This window comes from Triticum urartu, chromosome 7 (assembly GCF_003073215.2).
Source record: "Triticum urartu cultivar G1812 chromosome 7, Tu2.1, whole genome shotgun sequence".
NCBI classification, from domain to species: Eukaryota; Viridiplantae; Streptophyta; class Magnoliopsida; order Poales; family Poaceae; genus Triticum; species Triticum urartu.
The window spans coordinates 63708440-63729512 of NC_053028.1; the positions used below are offsets into that span (position 1 = coordinate 63708440).

The 21073-nt window shown below is 43.8% G+C and overlaps 2 protein-coding genes across 2 annotated transcripts; both read left to right on the forward strand.

The window, feature by feature from the left end:
* The first annotated feature begins 9071 nt into the window (after positions 1-9071).
* LOC125519680 (cysteine-rich receptor-like protein kinase 10) lies at positions 9072-12376 on the forward strand. The gene is made up of 7 exons (XM_048684410.1): positions 9072-9914; positions 10010-10117; positions 10257-10438; positions 10980-11190; positions 11392-11629; positions 11723-11873; positions 11980-12376. Exons 1-7 carry the CDS (start codon positions 9143-9145, stop codon positions 12280-12282), a joined length of 1965 nt encoding a protein of 654 aa, XP_048540367.1. The 5' UTR covers positions 9072-9142; the 3' UTR covers positions 12283-12376.
* Positions 12377-14415: 2039 nt separating this feature from the next.
* On the forward strand, positions 14416-17690 carry LOC125519679 (cysteine-rich receptor-like protein kinase 10). The gene is made up of 7 exons (XM_048684409.1): positions 14416-15286; positions 15586-15699; positions 15872-16056; positions 16287-16497; positions 16687-16927; positions 17018-17168; positions 17258-17690. Exons 1-7 carry the CDS (start codon positions 14494-14496, stop codon positions 17558-17560), a joined length of 1998 nt encoding a protein of 665 aa, XP_048540366.1. The 5' UTR covers positions 14416-14493; the 3' UTR covers positions 17561-17690.
* The last annotated feature ends 3383 nt before the right edge of the window (positions 17691-21073 follow it).

The window sequence follows — 21073 nt, forward strand, 5'->3', positions numbered from 1 at the left end:
AACTGACACTGGGCCTCTGGTTAATAGGTTAGTCTCAAAAATAATTTAAAAGAGCATATTAAAGCCCATTAAACATCCAAACTAGATAATATAATAGCATGAAACAATAAAAAATTATAGATATGTTGGAGACGTATCAACTTCCCTTCGTGTTAGAGCTACCAGCCTGAAAACGGCAGATATCAAAAGACAAAATTCAAATAAGTTGTAGGATGGAGGTACTGAATAGGAGACTCCCAAATGCGATTCAAAACTTGCAATATATCATTTCATTGCAGCCATTTCGTGTTTGACTGGTTGCAGTTTGATGGGGATCCGCTTACTTGAAGTGTATGGTGTCGCTGGCTTGGCCAGTTGTGAGCCGTCTGATTTCAGATCAACGACTCAAAGTTGAGGTTCACGCACAGTGAAATGATTTGGACCAGTCACCTATGATCCGGCGGTTCAGAGTGGCTAGGTCAAGCTGTGACATAGCCATTCTAGCTAAGTCAGCCAAGCTACGCGGGTCACAGTTATGGTATGGGCTGCTCTAAAACAACTCGAGAATTTTGTAAACTTTTATCGGACAATTTGGAGAGAACATGTGAAGAGAAGATGAAAACACCAATGACCGCACTAGTCGGTAATGAGTAGTTGATACGACTGGGAAGAAACTTTCGTCCTTCAGCTGGGCAATTTTGAAAAAACAATAAATAGATTTTTTAGTAAATATAGACAGTCATTGCCTCATAGGCAACAGAAACTACATTGTATACAATTCTTAATATTGATACCCCGGCCGGGTAACATTAGCTTGGTTAGTTAAGGAAGGGTTCTAGCCACTTTCTTGAAATTTAGATTAGTCACTGGATCAACAACTAAGAAATGGAGTATAGCTAAATAAAAGAGTGCCGACCAATCCACAAACAAGTGATTGTTAGCAAAATGTTCTACTAAACAGTACCACTGCTAGAAAAAAGATGTTCTGCAAGAGATAAAAGTGCAGTCAAGCAAGAAAATGAGAGGAGAAACTATTTTGGCGCACCTTCAGGGTGGGGCGTGGCCATGCCATGAAATAGGGGCGCACCCATCCACTGGATGTGAAGAAGTCTGCCTCCAATTGCAACTCAGGCTGGAGGGCGTTCTTGAGGCGAAAGGCACAATAGCGGAGGGCGCCATTCTCCGTGCCCATGGAGACCAGCACGACGCCGGCGGTCACACCGCAAACCTTCTTTACTTGGCCTCGGACGAAATACCATTTCGAAGCATCCACCTCCCACTGCTGCTCCCAGGACTTGTCCTCCTTCCGGAACCACATTCGCAGGAGACTGTCTTCCATGGCCACGAGGCAGGTTGTGCCGTCCTCCGTTTCCCCGACGACGCACGACGACGGATCGGAGCCTAGGTTCTCCGGGAGAGCGACGTGGCAGAACTCCATGGAGCCAACATGGAGGGAGGCGAGCCGAAGTCGTCTAGACCCCCTCCAATAGATGCTCCCACCGGCGTGCACGGGCCACCTGTGGTCGTCACTCCTTGGTGCAGTAATGCCTTTGGGCGCCAGCGGATGGGAGCACCACTCGCCCGTCCGGGAGCTGTAGACGTGTGCGAACAACCTGCCGCCCTGGTTATCCAGAGAAAGCACACGGAATGAAGTCGGACTGACACTGCAGGCCGGGAGGAAGCAGTGGAACTGGGACGAGTTGCTGGTGATGCTCTTGTGGTTGTCGGTTATGCGCAGTCGCGAGTGGGAGATCGGGTCGAACACGGCCAAGTAACGGCCGCTGCTGAGGAGTACGAGGCCGTGGCGGCAGTCCGTGACGCGCCACTCGTACTCCTCGAAATCCGCGAGATGGAAGTCTCGCCGCGGCGGACGACGGCAGCGAGGTGGCGGTCGCGGCGGAGGAGCGCGCGGTGGAAGGCGGGGACGGCGCCGCCGGGGCGGGGGGGCGACATGATCGAAGTAGCCCAGTAAGGGAGCCCGGGAAAGGAAGCGGTCGTAGACGGCAAGGGAGGAGGCAACGCTGCACAGCCGAGGGCTGGCGAGGGCGGCGCTGGCGAGCGAGGGCAGCGACGGGAGGCGGATGAGGATCTCGCCGAGCATGTCGTCGCCGAGAGACATGAGGGAGGTGGGCTCTGCATCGCGCTTGCGCTTGCGTCTGGTCGGGCCGTTGGTTGCCATCTCAAATTCTCAATGGCGCAGAATGGCGATGGCGAGGTGTGGGTGCTCGGAGCGTTGGAGGCGGAGGAGAGTTATGTGGAGCAAGCCGCAGCCCGCGGGGGAGATGGAGAGGATCTAGGAGCATTGGTAGATGCGACCAGCTGCCATGCACCAATGGTCGCATCTTGGCACCGTCCATGCCGGCCAATCGAGTAGGAGCATTAGATGCGACCTGCCATGCACCAATGGTGGCACCTTGCACCGTCCATGCTGACCAATCTAGTAGGCGCACAGCTGCACAAGTGCTTCCTTGATGATGGCACGAGGAGTCAAAGCGGCATGCGCTGCTTCATCCAATAAACAAGAACTTGGTCGCGTGGAGTTTTGTGCTAGAATTTAAAAATATATAGTTTGTGGTCATCCAAGTTGACTCAAGCGCAGATGTATCCATGTGTATGCCCAACGAAAAATAACATGTTGCCGTCTGTAAGCCGAGTGTACATTATTGTGTAAGCCAAGTAGTATCAGCAAAACTACACTCAGCTTACATAGGGCAGTCGGCTTATTTCATGGAAAACACTCGGCCCAAAAAACACTCGGTTTATTTCATGGAAAACTACACTCAGGCCAAAAAACACTCGGTTTATTTCATGGAAAACACTCGGCTTCATGCAAGACTCGGCGAACTAACTGCCATGTGGTCACTGTCACCCACATGATGGCTTCGTGACGGCGGGCACTATAATTAATTAATGCAACGCCTAACATCCAGGCGTTACACAGTGTAGTGTAGCGCCCCTATGTCAGGAACAAGCCCCAGCCAGTACAGAGAGCAAACTGGGGCTGGTCAGTCCATTTTGTCACGATATTTTCACCAACAGTTCAGTTTGTGAAATACTTTCGTCTCGAGGTCAACCGTGTCCATTTTGCCACCATAGTCATAGTTTGAAAAACCGAACGGATGAGGCCATCGTCGGATGAGATTTTTCTGATCAAACCTCCAGTTCATCGGTTCATTTGCCAAAAAAAAAGATTAAAGTGTATTTTCAATTTTTGACCACACATCAAATGAATACACATGATATTGGATGAAAACCATTAATAAATCAAAAGTATTACTAGCCTAGTTGATTAGGGGGCCTTTAGCATGCCTTACCTCAAGCAGGTCAGATCTTTGATTTCTCGTTGATGCCCTATTAATTTCTTAAATGACTTTTCAAGACGCCGGCTTTCAATTTTTTCGGTCGGACCGCCGGTTTGGTGCAGTTTTTAATACTATGTCTATATGATGCATACATCTAATCTAACCCCATCTCTCACCTAAACAGGCTTGCACCCTTTTTAGATAAAGCACAAATCAAAGTACACCTTTAAACAATACAAAGTAGTAGGATGACCCTCGTAGAAAACAGATTCCGGGTTAACCGTATAACATAAAACGCACGCTACTATGTTGTGAAAAGAACAAAGGCAGACAACACCATGCCACACCCTAAGACACCCAAACTCCACGACGCCATCATTAGGAGGGAAAACAATGTGAAGCGCCGCCCCAACCCAGTCTGGACAGAAAAGGGTCTTCATCTGGAGCCCTGACAAAGAGAGGAGAACCAGAACGACGTCCTTGAGACGAGGGCGGCGCCCGTAGGCATCGCCGCCATCGGCACAAAGCGTGGAGGTTTCGCTCAGCGGCTCATCGATCGGTGTCAGCACGAGGCATCCATGACAACTACGATGTGCATAGACCTCCAGCTTTGGATCTGGACATCACCAGTACCAACAAAAAACCAAGCGCGAGCAACCCACCACTACACCCCTTGCCGCCCACACGACCAAGAGGCATGCCACCGCCGTCGACATGATGCCCACCGGGAGAGTCAACTATGCGGACCGGCATCTGAGGCAACAACCTTAGCATCCATGGCTCAAGGACACGACCAATCGTGTACATCACAACACACAAACCTTGGTAGGAACAACAGAAGGCACTTCCTTCCACTCCTAGTCTGGCATCAGCCACGGGGTCTAGATCAGCGCCTCCATAATATAAGAGGCGCCAATGACTGCATCACCCAACCAGTCCCGGTAGACCGGGGTATAATTGTAGGGTAACGTCAGGGCCGTCCATGGGCTTGTGCGAGCTGTGCGCTCCGCAGGGCCCCCAAAATCTGGCCGAATTTTCGCTTATAGGCCCATCAGAACAACAAGTAGTGGCTTAGCCTTGCTGTCTGGGCCCTGTTAGCCTGGAGCCCCTATTTCTCGCTTCACGCGAGCCGGGAGCAAAGCTCTCACTGAAGCGTGGGCGAGCTAGGCCGGCCCACGAGCGCGGGAAGACACAACCTGTTTTCCCTATTTTTTTTACGTTTTCTGTGTTCCTTTGTACTTTTGTTTATACTTTAAAATATTCTAAATATATATATTACAAATAAAAACTCTTCAAAAAACATTTGAAATAATGTTGATCATGTATATAAAAATGTTGAGCAAGTATTTGAAAAATGTTGAAGAAGTATTTTAAGAAATGTTGAACAAATATTTGAAAAAAATGTTGAACAAGTATATAAAAAATGTTAAACAAGTGGAGGCCCACGAGTGCAAATTTCCGGGCGAACTCAATCTGGCCGATCTATTTTCTCAATTGCCTCAAAAAAAATCTAATTTCTCAAAAACAAAAAGATCTGTTCGGTCTACATGCACACGACGTAGGACAGGTGGCAACTATTTCCTCATTTTCTTTGTGGGTAGCTATTTTTCTCAATGTAACAACGCACTAGGCTTGCAGGAAATTGCATGGGCCCTGGTGCTCCATCTTTTTTTTTACTAAACCTACTTATAATTTACTAATTTAGACACCCTCAATTTTTTTACTGCTGTAGACTATTCTTTTCTGATAGATAATTATGTTAAGGTGTATACAGAATATTGAACAATTATGTTTTTCTTATCAATTCATCTTCAGAAATAATATATTGAACCATTATGTAATTTTATCATTTCCATCTTTTGTGTACATGTGCACAGGTTTATTAATTTTGTTCATGTCATCTTCTGCTATGCAGCCAAATTGTTTGTGGAAGGTATTACGAAGATATAATTGACGATTTCGTTCAAGAAATACTAGACGGATGATGCTTTTCGGTAGATCGGGAGATCAGATTATTGCTTTAGTATTACATTTATTCAGTTTTCTTTAGAATTGTATTTGATATATTTCTAAGTTTATACGAAGTAACATGTATCTGAAGTTATATCGATAAATGAGAGTATGCTTCGATAGTATCATAAGAATATTCAAAATTTTAGGGCTCCATTCCGCATTTCGCACCAGGGCCCCAAATTTCTGGAGACGGCCCTGGGTAATGTGTCACGCAACAACAAAAAATATGCTACATGATCACGCCCAGGACAACTATTAAGATGGCGGGTAACGATCAAGCTCACAAACTAGCAGAGTTGCGGAAGCCGTAAGAAGTTCGTGAAGCGCGACAATTCCCACAGCTAGGTTATACCTCCCAGCACGAGAATTTCTCTGAGACGATCTGCCGATCAAGAGTCGAAGTAGATGACCCCCTCCAAGTTATCCATGCGTGAAAGTAAAAAAAACAGAGCGTGGAATGAATGGTTTCCTTACCGTCTTTAACTTACCAAGAGTGCTACGCAAGTACATCATGCCATGTCAGTGAACTTAGACAATTACGAGTTAAACATGTCATAATTAGCATACTAACAAGCCAAAGAGAGAGCAAGTGACCCTAGGATGCACAAATAAAACATAAACATGACCATATGGACATGAATAATAGCTTATAATCCTGGAAATTGGGAATTTCCCAAGCTATGGAACCAAGCCAATACAACAAGCACAAGCACAATGCACAGAGCCATATCAACCCTCAAATACCACCTCAACAAGCTCAGGAAAATAGTACAGTGCCTCAACAGTACCCAAATAGCACAATTGGACCCAAGAGAGCACAATCACCGTTTGATGGCCATGTCACGAGTCTGGAATAGCCATGGCACAAAGCCATGAGCTTAGAGCAATCCATGGTATGACACAGGAGGAGGAGGAACTCAGCAGTGAGGTTGTAGTAGAGGCCGAGTGCAAATTTCCTTAATTATTTAATTTCCTGACATAAAGGCTAAGTTAACAATCATGCGTAAAGTAGCGCACCTCTATAGAGTGTATTGAATTGTGACTTGTTACTTCCCGAGCTGGGAAAGATCGACGATCATGGCAGAATAGGAACCATGAGAGGTTCTAACAGCTCGTGAAGTCCGATGATCACATGAAATTAACTAAGACTTGACTCCTACAAGATATTTGCAAAGTGCATTGTCGTGGCCCTTTGGCCCCAGTAGTAGTGTTAAGAGCATACATTACTCATCTGTTTTTTTTAGAATTACATTACTCATCTACTATAAATTTAGACTCCGAATATTTGGAGAAAATGCAGGAATACTCCACAGCAGGAGGGGGGTACTACTAGGAGGAGCTAGACATGTCAGGCGGAGTCAAAGTTGTCGACTATATCATAGCTTATGTTGCAAACAATGGAGAAGAGGGGGCAAGACCAATAGGCATAGTCTAGTCGTAGTAACGATTAAAGTTTTTTTGCGGGTAAAGATAAAAGTTACTATAGTAGTAACCAAGGCTGAATAAACAACCATAGATTGATCATGGTGTCACATCACAAATTCTTTTTGAATATAGATGCTCACAAACCATGCATATGCATTTCATGATTTACATGCATTTTGGAAATTTCCAGGGATTAATTTTGCTATTTAATAAACCCTAATTCATTTAGGGATTTATTTAACATCCATATTAATGCCTATCAAAAACGGATTTTAAAAACTGCATTGGTGCTGCAAATATTTTTCCTATAATTTACGATACCCAACTATTTTTGTGGAAGTATATGTGATATTTGGATTTGGAATGGCAATTTTTGAGCCACATTAACTCTCTAGTTCAAATTAAATGGAATTAAAAAGGGCACTGTTCACTGGGCCGAAACAGTAGCCACAGCAGCGCAGCCTAGCCAACTGCCCAACCACTTTAGGCCCACGAGGCCACACGCACGTTCTGCACGAACCAGAGCACCAATAGCTGCCCGGTCTAGCCTGTTAAATATCCGCTACCGCCCTGGACCAGGAGAAAACCAGAAGTCGAAATAAACCGACAACATGGCATGCTTAGTTAGCACTGAGACGAGAAAAACGAGGTAATTTGTGGTACCAGCTTGGCTAAACTGATTCATAATGTTTTTTTCTAAATAGAGTAAATATTGTCACAAATGTGAAATCTAGGGGCAAAAAATGAAATTCACTCTAAAATAAACACACTGGGAGCTCATTTTCCATTAGCTAGAAACAAACATTATCTAGGTGATAGAGTACGGTGTAACAGCTGTGAGGTGTACACTGCTAGTAGCATGAAGGACATTTAAAAAAATAGTTGTATTCATTAGAAATATCCATCACATCGTTTATGAGGATTGGTACAATTTCACTTTTTGTCTCCTCGAACCAATCAGAAATGAAAGGAAATCTAGCCAATTGCAAGTTTGTGAGCAACTTTATTTGCTTCTTCATTTCAGTGCTCGAATCTACAAATAGGAAAATCACAAGCAAAATGAAAACAATCATCAAAAACTGCCGCCGCAGCCGCCGACAATCGTCCTTCTTCCTTCATGGTATCAATCACCTCCATGCTATCCAATTTTGTTATAATGCGGTTGTATCTCGTCCTTTGCGCCAGCGATAGACCGAATTTTAGGGCCAGAGCTTCAGCCATCAGTATATCCGCGCACCAGTCAATCTTACAATTTTCCCAGCAATAAATCTACCTTTGCCATATCTTAAGACAGCCCTAATCGTACCCTTGAGTAAATCATGGTCAAAAAAAGCATTAACATTAAGTTGAACAAACCCCACCGGAGGACACGATACTGATGGTGACCAATTTGAATCCTTCTCCCAGCCAGTAGTTGCAAATGAACCTTAATTTTGAAGAACACGAGCTAGGTGGCATCAGTCTTAGTCTATTGGAAGTCAGTCATCGCTGATGGTGACCCGATAATTACTTGACCTGGCGGACACGCAGTGGTGCTGGAGACAAGTCACAATAGAGACAAAGACTTGACTCTTAATACGTCAACAGTTAAGTGCCTGAGTCAAGACGTCATGTGGAAAACTTAAAATTCAACATCAATACTTGCTCCTACATTTAAGTGAGTACTCCCTCCGCCCCGAATTACCTGTCGCAGAAATGGATATATTTCAAACTAAAAATACGTTCAGATAAATTCATTTCTCCGATAAATAATTCCGGACGGAGAGGGCACCAGGTATTGATAATGACATGTATCGATTTCCAAAAATGAAAACAGATGATGACATGTATCAATTTCCAAAAATGAAAACAGATGATGACATGTATCGATTTCCAAAAGTAAAAACGGGAGAAAATGGAGACTTCACAAAAGATCTGCACGTATTGTTTGCAATAAGAATCTCTCTTTTTTTGCGAGAAATGCATAAGAATTCTTTGGTAGCCTTTGATTATATATATATTGCTTCAAAAACTGAAAACCCATATATGAAAAAAAAAACTGCCTAGCACTGTCAGCAATTTTGCCTTAGCTTCTTGATAGAAATATTTAAGCTGAATCACTTCAAAGAAGCTCGATTCTGTATAGCGTATAGACACAACGCACAAGTAGCGCCAAACACGGGCTAACTAAACTCTCTACAAATTCCGAAACAACAGAAAAAAGAACTCTCTACGGAATAAGAAGAAAAATTAGATTCCAAAGTTAGGTGTTGACTAGTCATACTAATACTGACCAACTGAAATGGGCTGGCCAGAAATAAGCTGAAAAAAATGGTCTACTATTCCTTTTTCCAGGTAACTTGCTGATAAGTACTGTATGTGCCACGGGCTGAGTTCATCACCTGGACCGAGACAAGAACAACAGCAGGCAGTTCTAGCTAGGCATGGCGATCATCCTGCTGCTCTTGCTCAGCTGCCTCACGCCGTTCCAGGAGGCGGCCGCCGATGCGTTCTGCGACAACGTTAAGGTCCTCGCCGCCACCCTCCCCAACAAAACCTCCTCCTCCCCGGTACACTTCGCCACCGCCACCGTCGGCCAAGCCCCTGACATCGTCTACGCGCTCGCGCTCTGCCGTGGTGACATTCTCAACGACACCGCCTGCTCCCAGAGCATCGCCAACAGGTTCGACTTGGTGCGGAACGCCACGCCACCGGGCCTGGGGTGCTACAAGGTGGTCTCCTACTATGGCGATTTTATCCTCCTCTACAGCTTCAACGACATCCTTGCTCCCTCAATATACACCAATAGTACGGGAGATGAAAACGGTGGCGACCCTCCCTTTGAGAGGTGGAACGTCAAGAACGTCACCGGCGACGTGCCCCTCGTCGCCGGCCTCATCCGCGAGCTGCTGGTGGAGACCGTGGAGAAGGCGGCCAGCGCGACACCGAGGCGGTTCGCCACGGGCGTCATGGACAGCGGCACGACCTTCCCAATGGTGTACTCGTTGGCGCAGTGCACGCCGGACCTGTCCACCGGGGACTGCCTGGCATGCCTGAATCATCTCCTCGGCTTGATCAACTCCACCACGTCCCTGCGCATGGGAGGACAGATGGGCGTCATACGGTGCTACTTCAGGTATGAGGCGTCTCCGTTCTACCAAGGTCAGCCTATGGTAAGCCTCGGGCCGCCGGCTCCGACTCCAACCGAACACAAGAGTAAGCCTATACCCTTGTTGATTCTTCTAGTTATGCCAAGAATTAATTAAGAACTTGTAGAAGACTAATTCAGAGCTAACATGCTTTCATATCAGGGCGCATGAGCAAGCTGTGGATAATTGCCATAGTTTTAGTACCTCTAGCGGCGGCAGCATTTCTCTTCTTCATCCTGTACTCTCGTCATCTCACAAAGCAAAAAAAAGGTACTCCACTAACTAATTAATTAATTAAGTGCTGAAACGATGTTCCATTCCATTATTTGAATTACTTCTAGTTAATCATAGTGTCAGATACGACTAAACGTGAGGGATTAATTTCCCTTATTCTCAATCATACATCTAGGTACACTGCTGACATTACAAGGATCAAGGCGTTCTCAAGATTTGGAAGGAGACGAACAACTGGTTTGGCAAGGGGGGAATTCAGAGTTCATGGTGTTTGATTTTGAACAGCTACTAGAGGCCACAAATAATTTTTCAGAAGAAAACAAACTTGGACAAGGTGGCTTTGGCCCTGTCTACAAGGTAAATTTGTATGCTTATATGATTTCCTTATTTATTGGGAACTACTCCCTCGGTCCACAAATATAAGATGTTCTAAATTTTTTTGTGACTCGGATCTATATAGACATGTTTTAGTGTGTTTGTTTACTCCTTTCAGTCTGTATGTAGTTCATATATAACTTCATACTGAAATATCCAAAACATCTTATATTTGTGAAGGGAGGGAGTATTTAGTTAGTCTATATGAATTATATTATTGTGGGAACGAAATAATTTATAAGCCCACATTTTGTGACCAACCTTCAGCTGGCAATTTGGAATTGAGAAGCAGATTAGAGGCTCTTTTGTTTTGAGAATAGATTAGAAGCTTTTTAACCCACAGGGCAAAACGCCTGTTTCATTCACATTGAAAAGACAACCAAATTACAATAATACTACAGGCGAACAAAGCCAGCAAATGCTAACAGAAGGGGGGAAAACTAACAGCTCAACATGACCAGGATGGAAGCATAATTTACATGAGGAGGGTAGAGCCTAACTTTTGAATACATATTTTTCCCAGGGCAAGCTTACTGATGGACTAGAGATAGCAGTTAAGCGACTTGCTTCACATTCTGGTCAAGGTTTCACAGAGTTCAAAAATGAAGTCCAGCTCATAGCCAAACTCCAGCACAGCAATTTGGTTAGGCTTTTGGGATGTTGCTATCAAGACGAGGAGAAAATATTGGTGTATGAATACTTGCCAAACAAAAGCTTGGATTTCTTCATCTTTGGTATGCATTTGCATTTCTTAATTGAGTTTACATGCTTTTTTTTCTCACGGATTAGAGTGACTAGAAATTGACTCGACATTTTGTTACTGCTAGCCCCATGAGTATATATAGTTTGTATTCCCTAGGTAACTGGCCTGTAAAGAATATGATCATTTACCTTGTCTATTCCCCCTGTTATACTGATATCTAATTGACGTGCAGATGAAAAAAGAAGAGAATTACTGGAATGGTCGAAACTTGTAGCGATAATCGAAGGAATAGCACATGGACTGCTTTACCTACATAAGCACTCCCGGTTGCGTGTCATACATCGAGATCTGAAACCTAGCAACATTCTGTTGGACAGTGAAATGAATCCAAAAATTTCAGATTTTGGGCTAGCAAAAATATTTAGCTCAAACACCGAAGGAAACACAACAACAAGAGTGGTTGGTACATAGTAAGTTTCATATAAATAAAATCATCTCATAAGTATTTATCTTACATTTGAACAATACGCACTAACTTTTACATGTGTCATATACAATTTTAGTGGCTACATGGCCCCTGAGTATGCTTCACAGGGTGTCTTCTCTATCAAATCCGACGTCTTCAGCTTTGGTGTTATTATCTTTGAGATCCTTAGTGGAAAACGGAATTCTGGAAACCAACAATATGGAGATTTCATCAATCTTCTTGGATATGTGAGATTCTATACAGAAACTTAAGCATGCATTTTTTTAATTTGTTGTACAATTTTCAATTACTTAGGAATTAGAAGTTATAACACAACCTCCAATTTGCAAACAGGCATGGCAATTATGGGATGAGGGAAGGTGGATTGATCTCGTTAGTTCATCATCGTTTTCCAAAAGTCACTCGACAAAGATGATGAGGTGCATTAACATAGCACTATTGTGTGTACAAGAGAATGCAGCCGATCGACCAACTATGGCTGATGTTATAGCTATGCTAAGCAATGAGGCTATGATCATCGATGAGCCTAAGCAGCCGGCATATTTCAATGTGAGGGTAGGAAATGAAGAGACATCGACTGCTACAGAGTCATGTAGTATTAATGATATGACCATATCAGCCACACTTCCTAGATAATATTTTGTTCGTGTTACATGGTTTATATGTCGCAGTCTATATTGATGATACTACAACTCTTGTACAATTTATAAGTTTAAGCCGCCCTTCCTAATTGGTGTATAGTCCTTCATTATATTTTTGCATACTTTTACCTAGATTAATTGTTTGTTTATGATATGGGAAATGATTCTGACCACTCCGCCGATCTAGGTGCGGGTGTCCGCCGCCTCTAGCACGTGACGTGTGTCCCATGTGTGGCTCATCCATCCTTATTCCCAGCAAAATAGCATCCACGCGTTTCTCCACCACTGAACCATCTTCTTCCGTGTGAATCTCCTTAAGTTCTTTCACAATGAAGCAAACCTCTAACGTGACGGGTGGATTTGTTTGTCAGTCTGAGCCTCTCGATCTCCCCTTACTCCCGTGATCACTGATCGGTGTTCTTGTACGTAGTTGTGAGACCAAGCACTAATTTTGGTTGCCTGGAGCGATGTGGACGACGGTGGTTTGGCGCCTCGACGGCAGGCGGTGCAAAGGGCGACGGGGTTCATGATCGCTACCGCGCTCGGCGCAGCGGCGCTGACACACCACTACTACACCACCAAACGAAGCAATCCGCTGACATAGGGTCGCCCGCCGTTCAACACCGACACCGTCCTGTAGGAGCAACGGCGTCCATGGCTGCCGCCCCATCGAGCTCAACCACAACCGTCGGTGTTGCCGCAGCAATAGTTCATGCAACATGATTTCTATTGCAGAAGCAACATGACCTTTGTTGCAACACAATATGATGTTTTGCAACATGATCTCTGTTGCAAAATAATTATGCACTATGACCATGTTGCAAAAAAAACTGCAGACGTTTCTGCATGATCTCTATTTCAATTTTTTTTAACATAATCTCCGTTGCAAATGTTTCTGCAACACTACCTATGCCACAAATGTTTCTGTAGCATTAGCTCTATTGCAATGGTGATCGACGTTGTTCAGCCGCTTGATAACGCTAGATCTAGTGGCTCGCAACCCGGACGATTTTTTAAAAAGATCAGCCGGCAGACGCATAGTTATGCATGGTGTCCCAAAGGCATGGTTTTGTTTCTCTTTAGCTGATGTAGACATGATTTGGACCATATAGGAAGAGTATGCAGATACCGAACACTTGTATCTTCTTTTCCAGAAGATGGTGACCAATTGATAGAAACTTTGGCTGATCTGGTAGATATTCTGTTTTTTTTTCTCCTTTTCTTTAGTTAGAGATTTAAGAGAAGAAAAAAACGGTTCTTCCACGACAGCCACGACTTGACTTTTGAAAGTTCTGTTGGATTAATTTCCATGGAAATTTTCATTCTTGAGAGTACTAAAGAAGGTGACATCGAGAATTGACATTTGGACTAATTCATTGTTCTATTCGGTCCCGATTTTTCGTGTGGACACCCCTGAATTCCACCTAATCTTGTAAACCCAGTCCGTAAAAAGAATTTGTACGATGAAGCATTACACCGTGAAGAATTATTTCATCCAAGAAACAGGTTTTTTAGGGAAGTCCAAGAAACATGTGACGCGGATGATTGAACGTTTCTAATCTACGGATTGTCGGACTGATACTGAAAGCAACACAATGTTATTTAAAGAAAATTTGGGTTAGTATGGGTCGGTTTGAGGGGGGAAAGCTATAATTCCTGAAATAATAAGCTTTGGGGGAAAGGCTAATTGAGTTTAATTTCCTAAACGGTTTTCTTATGCAAAAATGCGAAATGTAGGACGAGCTCCATGATCACGTTCTAGGTGTCCTTTTCCCATTAATCTCCCTTTGATGTTCACGTCCTTCCCACTGTTTCACAATGTACATATTTTTAAAAATTTAATTTAAATTGCTTACCACATATGGCACGTGGTCATAATGTACATATCTAAACATGGCACATAAATGAAAAACCGACATTGCCAATGTAATTAAAAATATATCATTTTGATGACACCAGAAAGAAACAATGATAAGCATGTGGATATTTACAAAACACCGGAAAAGTTTAGTCGCTGATTTTTTTGAGGAAAGAAGTTTAGTTGCTAAATAAATAAACAATATTAATGAAGTAAACAGGTGGCACCGATGATTTACGGCTTCAAATCTATGGACTGTTGGTCTGATCGCTGAAAGCAACAAGCAAGCAAGGCAGTTAGGACAAGGAGAAATCGAGCGGCCGGCCGTGCCGCGGTTAGGTAGCTAGCATGCTGGGCGTCCTGCTGCTCCTCCTCCTGCTCATGCCGCTGCCGGCGACTGCAACGGCACAGCTCTGTGGCAGCGGCGGCAGCTACGTAGCCAACGGCACCTACGAGTCCAACCTCGCCGCCCTCGCCTCCACCCTCCCCGCCAACGCCTCATCCTCCCCGCAGCTCTTCGCTGCCGCCACTGCCGGCCAATCCCCAGACGCAGTGCACGCGCTCGCGCTCTGCCGGGGCGACTTCGCCAACGACACCGCATGCAGGGACTGCGTCGCCGCCTCCTTCCAGCACGCGCAGCGGACATGCCCCAGCGACAAGGCCGCCACCGTCTACTACGAGTACGAAGACGACCAGAGACCAGGCTGCGTGCTCGGCTTCTCCGGCGACGATGGCTTCCTCAACCCAGCGGCCAGTCTCACCGGGAACGGCACTCTCTTCCAGGCGTGGAACACGGGGAACATCTCCGGCGTCGCCGGTGTCATCGCCGCCGGCGTCCACGAGCTGCTGACCGCCACGTCCGAGGACGCAGCCGCCAACGCGACGAGGCGGTACGCCACCGTGGTCATGGATTCTGCCCCGACGCTCTACTCTCTAGCGCAGTGCACGCCGGACCTGTCCGCCAGCGACTGCCAGGCGTGCCTCCAGCGGCTCATCGGCATGGTCAACGCCACCACGTCTGTGCGCCTGGGAGGACGGATCTTCGTGCTGCGTTGCAACGTCAGGTTCGAGACTTTCATGTTCTTCGATCATCCCATGCGGCGGATCAGTCCATCGTCCAACGCTCCGGCTCCTCCCACAGGCAAGAGTACACTTTGGTTTCTGTCTCCATCCATACGTCGTTGCACAAACACAATTGAAAGGTTACAAATTCATTTGCTGGTGGTGGTTCCAATCTTGATTTAGTTGGCATGCTATCAGTAATTAGCTACTCCCTCCATTTTCTAAGTATAAGTCTTTTAAGAAATTTTACTAAAGACTACATATGGATGGATGGATGTAGACGTATTTTAGAGTGTAGATTCATTTATTTTGCTTTGATAATAGATTCATTCATTTATTTTGCTCCGTACGATAATTTGTGGATGTCGAATTTTAAAGGTCATGGAACGCAGCCTTGGGTAATTGCTATATCTGTAGCTGCTCCACTAGCACTGGTTGCTTTCTGCGTCACTGTCTACTGTCGTCGCCTCAGAGGAAGAAAGAACAAAAATGGTGGGTAAATTAGTTTCTGAAATGCTACTACGTACTATGTAGTAGTACTCCGCTAAATATAAAGAGATTTTTGATTGCTTGGAGGTTGCTCACCACATACTCCATGCATGTGGTAAATATAAAGAGATTTGATTAAGGGGGTCGCATATTGGGTCAATTCCCAATTTTTCAGGTGCAAAGATACTACGAGAAAAACGCAGTTACAAGTTGCAAGAAGGAGATCAAGAACTAGTATGGGATATGGAAGCAGGATTATCCGGCTTTACAGTTTATGATTTTCACGAGATATTGGAAGCTACAAGTAACTTTTCCGAAGAAAATAAACTTGGAGAAGGAGGATTTGGCCCTGTATATAAGGTACATACATGATATATCATACTTTATATAATCCTCACGCATTCTCTAATCAAGAGAAACAAGAATATGCTGTATGTATTTGATTTTTTCATACAATTATTTGAAACTGTGGAGGAATATTGATTGAAATTGTGATTAATTTCCTTGTACTCATTACTTGGTAGTTTTGAATTAAATTGTGCACCATAATGTAACACGATTGAGGCATAATATCATCTTTGTTTCCCTAGGGTCATTTTCTTCAAGGATTGGAGATAGCAGTCAAGAGACTTGCTTCACATTCAGGACAAGGTGTCTTAGAGTTCAAAAATGAAGTTCAGCTCATAGCCAAACTTCAACATAGAAATTTGGTTAGACTCTTGGGATGTTGCTCCCAAGGAGAGGAAAAAATATTGGTCTATGAATACTTGCCAAACAAAAGTTTGGACTTCTACATATTTGGTACATATTTGCATTCCCATATTTATATATATTGTTTAACAATGATGCTTGAAACATGATAGAAAATATGTTACTATATATTCTTTAGAAATCCTATGTGCGTAATTGCACTCTCTTGAAATTTGAGTGTGCAAATTTTATCATTTACATGTTTTTCTCTCCATGTATTAACATTTAGATCATGTGCAGATGAATGTAGAAAAGCTTTATTGGATTGGAACAAACGTCTTGCAATAATTGAAGGAATAGCAGAAGGACTTCTTTACCTACATAAGCACTCTCGTTTGCGTGTGATACATCGAGATCTTAAACCAAGCAACATTCTCTTGGACGATGAAATGAATCCTAAAATTTCAGATTTCGGCCTAGCAAAAATATTTAGCTCAAATAACACGGAAGAAGACACCACAAGAAGAGTGGTTGGTACTTAGTAAGTTCTATATCAATTAGATCGCGTACAAATATTTACATATACTAGTCAGCCATATAGTAACTTGACGTATATATTGCATCATTTTAGTGGTTACATGGCTCCGGAGTATGCCTCCGAGGGCCTATTCTCCATCAAATCCGATGTATTCAGCTTTGGTGTCTTAATTCTTGAGATCCTTAGTGGGAAAAGGAATTCTGGTAGCCATCAATGTGGAGGTTTCATCAACCTCCTCGGATATGTGAGTTCATAAACACCCATATAACATGAAGTTAAATGCTTTATTAACCTATAGTATTGTACCTAACTATATGGTGAAATTGCATATAGTCTTGGCAGTTATGGGATGAGGGAAACTGGATTGATATTGTTGATGCGTCATTGACTCCCAAGTCTCACCCAGCAGAAATGATGAGGTGCATCAACGTCGGACTACTATGTGTGCAAGAGAATGCGGCTGATCGACCGAACATGTTGGATGTTACTGCAATGCTAAGCAGCAAGACAATGCTCCTGCGGGGGCCAAAGCACCCGGCATATTTCAACCTAAGGGTAGGCGATGAAGAGGATTCCTTTGCTACCCACTCCTACAGTGTTAATGATATAACCATATCTGTAGCAACTCCTAGATAGTTTTTCTGTGTCATGTGTTTTTTCACTGAGCCAATGCAGAATCAGTGGTATAGTACACGTTGTACACCACATAATTTTGAGGGTTATGTAAGCACAATTGCTTCTCTAAATCATATAGGATTGAAGTGCATTTGCAGTGTGGAAGTAGTCAATCAAAACCATAATTGTGTTTGTTATAAGCTTTCGTAGAAATATAGTGCGAATGGATCAAAATATTAATTCTAAAAACTATTATCAACCTCCTCAGATATGTGCGAATGGATCAAAATATTAATTCTAAAAACTATTATCAACCTCCTCCGATATGTGAATCAAGACCCAAAAGTTTTGGCTTTATTACAAACAAGGCCAAAATTTGGACAAGTCGTGGCTAGAAATTTCGACAGCATAACGCGTCGTAAAGAATCCAAATCAACAAGAATGGTGCAGCGTTCATTCCAAAATTAATTCATGCAATCCAAGTGCAAGTCAGTCAATACACTGGATGAAACAGTCCATATCATCATCCTATCAAATCATTTCCCCGACACCACCACCACGAAGCCTAGGGCTAAAACTAAACGGTTATAAATAACGCTAATGAACACTACCTTGAAAAAAATACCTCAAAAAAAGGCCAAATACCACACATCTTGAGTTTCTATTTTTTTTCTTATTAACAAATAAAAATTGACTTCAAATTTTTTTTTTGAGGGAACTACGGCGGGTTGAACTCATTTTATTGATTTTTTTTTAACAGAGTATTTACAAAGAAGGCGAAAGAGAGAAAGAGAAATTGACTTCAATTTAACACCACCACCCCATTGATTCGGCTCATACAAAGGAACTATGGGCAATTAGTTGATACGACAAACAAGAGAGATTACCTAAATCACCCATCAACCAGTCACGGAGATGGAGCAGAACAGGATGACAAAATAGGAGGGCTGCTCCGATGATGCGAGATGAACCAAGATACAAAGCGAGATGATCTGGAAAGTCCGAGCTCCGGGCGTCCGGTCTGTCGAGCAGGGAAACGCGTGGGGCGGCGCACGAACGGCATCAGGCGAGAGATGAAAACGCTAGCGATCGATTTTTTGCCCTAGAAAATGGAAACACTAGCGATCGATTCCCTTCGGCGATTCGTGCGTGATGGGGGCTCGGTTGGGTTGAGAAGCTGTGTGGGCTGAGGCATGGGGCTGTGTTAGCACGCCTATGGCTGGGCCTCTATAGGGCTACAAATCTGACCAAAATTCCTACTAGATGTACAACACTAGTTGGGCCACAGCTGGGGACTATAGCCCCCCAGCTGCCCCTGGCCCAATTCCGCCCCTGGATTTACTCCCTCCGTCCCATAATGTTTATGACGTTTTTTACACTACACGAATGTGAAAAAAGTGTAAATAAGAATAAGCGGTGTTGCTCCTTAACCCCAACTAGCTAGCAAATTTGTCCAGTCTGCATATCATGTGCACTATTGGAATCTGTTTCTTTGCCGGCTATCCAGTGTACTTGGCGAAGGGCCGAGTATTGCGGTCGGCAAAAGGTGCTTGGCATGCACCCTTCAGGCGAAGCGGGCTTTGTCGGGTTCCTATCATGGGGAACTTGGCAAAGCCTTTGTCAAGTGTTAGACATGCGGACTCGGTAAACTAAAGTGGCTTGATGAACAGCAAACAGAACGACATTTGCCACATTGCACCAACATTTGTCGACTACCTAAGGCCCGACAATACTCGGTGAAGACCGATCCATTGGAGAGCTCCACATGACATTCAAGTTTGTAAAGTACCGACGGCAGGACACTCAAAAAAGAGCCGAGCTTCGTTGTTGAGTGCCCGACACTCGGCGAAGGTTGATTCACCTGAGAGCGACGTGTGTCCTTTTGTTTGCCTAGTACCGTTCCCGACACTTGGTTTCCTTGCCAGCTGGCACACTCCCAAAGCCTTCCATGTGGTAGCCTTTGTCGAGTGTCGCAGGCAGGTGCTCGACAAATACTACCTGGCTACCATAGTGCGCCACATGGCAGACTTGTCGAGTGTTACACTCAGCATACATGCATTTGGCGTGTGTAACACTCGGTAAAGCTACCGTGAGCGGTTTTTCAAAAAGATTCCCAGGGTTTTTTTGAGGGGTAAAAAAATGTTTCATAATTATCCCTGCTTTCAAGCGTATATTATCAATTCATATATCTCACATCCCGATGTCTTGTAAGTGCACAATGCTTAGTTATAGCCTTTTCAAAATAAGAGTATCAATCCCCCCCCTCCCCCCCACAAAGCTTAGGAAATGGTATAAAGGTTTATCTAAATGTGCCTATGAATTATTTTAGATCCCAATCTAAAGCAGTGTGTAAGTGAAATTATTGCAATAGCATGCTGACAAGAATTAAAGTGCGCTAGAATATCACTGAAGAACAAGAGAGTAAGGCTAAAGGCGTTCTTAGGGAGTCCGGATTCACCACTAAAATTTATGCTACTTAATCGTGTGTACCTAGGAAGTCTCTGATATGAACCCTCTTTAATGGCTTTTGTTTAATTCACCAAATAATTGCTTTAGTTGTTCTTAGTCTTAGTAAAATCTGACAAGGTTAGAGCGAGACTGAAAGAGTGAAAAAAATATAGTCAGAGGCCCACTGGCGGTTGTTGATCTAGGCTACTTTCTGAAATATATATAGTAACTAAAAAATTGATAGATATTTTCAGGAAAAATACTGCATAGTATTGTAAATTTTCAACTTGTTGCGTCCAAAAGTAGAGTATACAGTGCTATTTCACGGTGTTGATTCCTTTTAAGCACAGATAAAAAAAGAGGAAGATCAAGCTTCATTAACTCGAAATAGGCTTTTGTCTCGCTTCATAAATAAGGCAATCATGTCCATAGAAGTAGTTCAAGTGCGAGAAAGTTTAGGGCCTGTTCTGATCTCCTCCAGCTTCCATCTTCTCAAATTCCTGGAGTGAATCTGTCTCGAACGGTAGAAGCCAGGGAAACCTAGCTCCACGAAAGCAAAAAGTGAGAGTTGAGAGTATTTACAGCGGTGTTGCCACCGTTGAAGAAAACGATTTGTTATTCTCTCCCTCGAAACAGAAAACGATTTGCTAGAGGAGCGGCTCCCTCTCTCCGAAATCACTAATTAAGGAGTACTCGTTGCAAAGAACACTTCACTTTCTCAGGTCGCGACAAGTGGTGCACATGCCGTCACTTGTCGCAACCTGAGAGTTTTCCCTTTTTTCGTAGATCCGTTTATTCAAAATATTTTATCTCTTAAACCGTGCGTTCAAATCTCGAACCGTTTTCACCATTGGATTCCTCGCGTCGAGATCTTCAAAACTAGATCCCATGTTGATAGGTTTTGACGAACTTTTTTTCACGAAAAAACCGGACCAAAGAACCGGGTGAAAAAACCGAACGGGGAGCATGGTTTTTTTCCCTTTCCGAAAGAGGCACGCCCGTGCCTCTCGCGAAATCACAACCGTGCCTCTCGTGAAAGCAAAACCGTGACTCTCGTGGAAGGGAAAAAAACAAAAAACGTGTTTT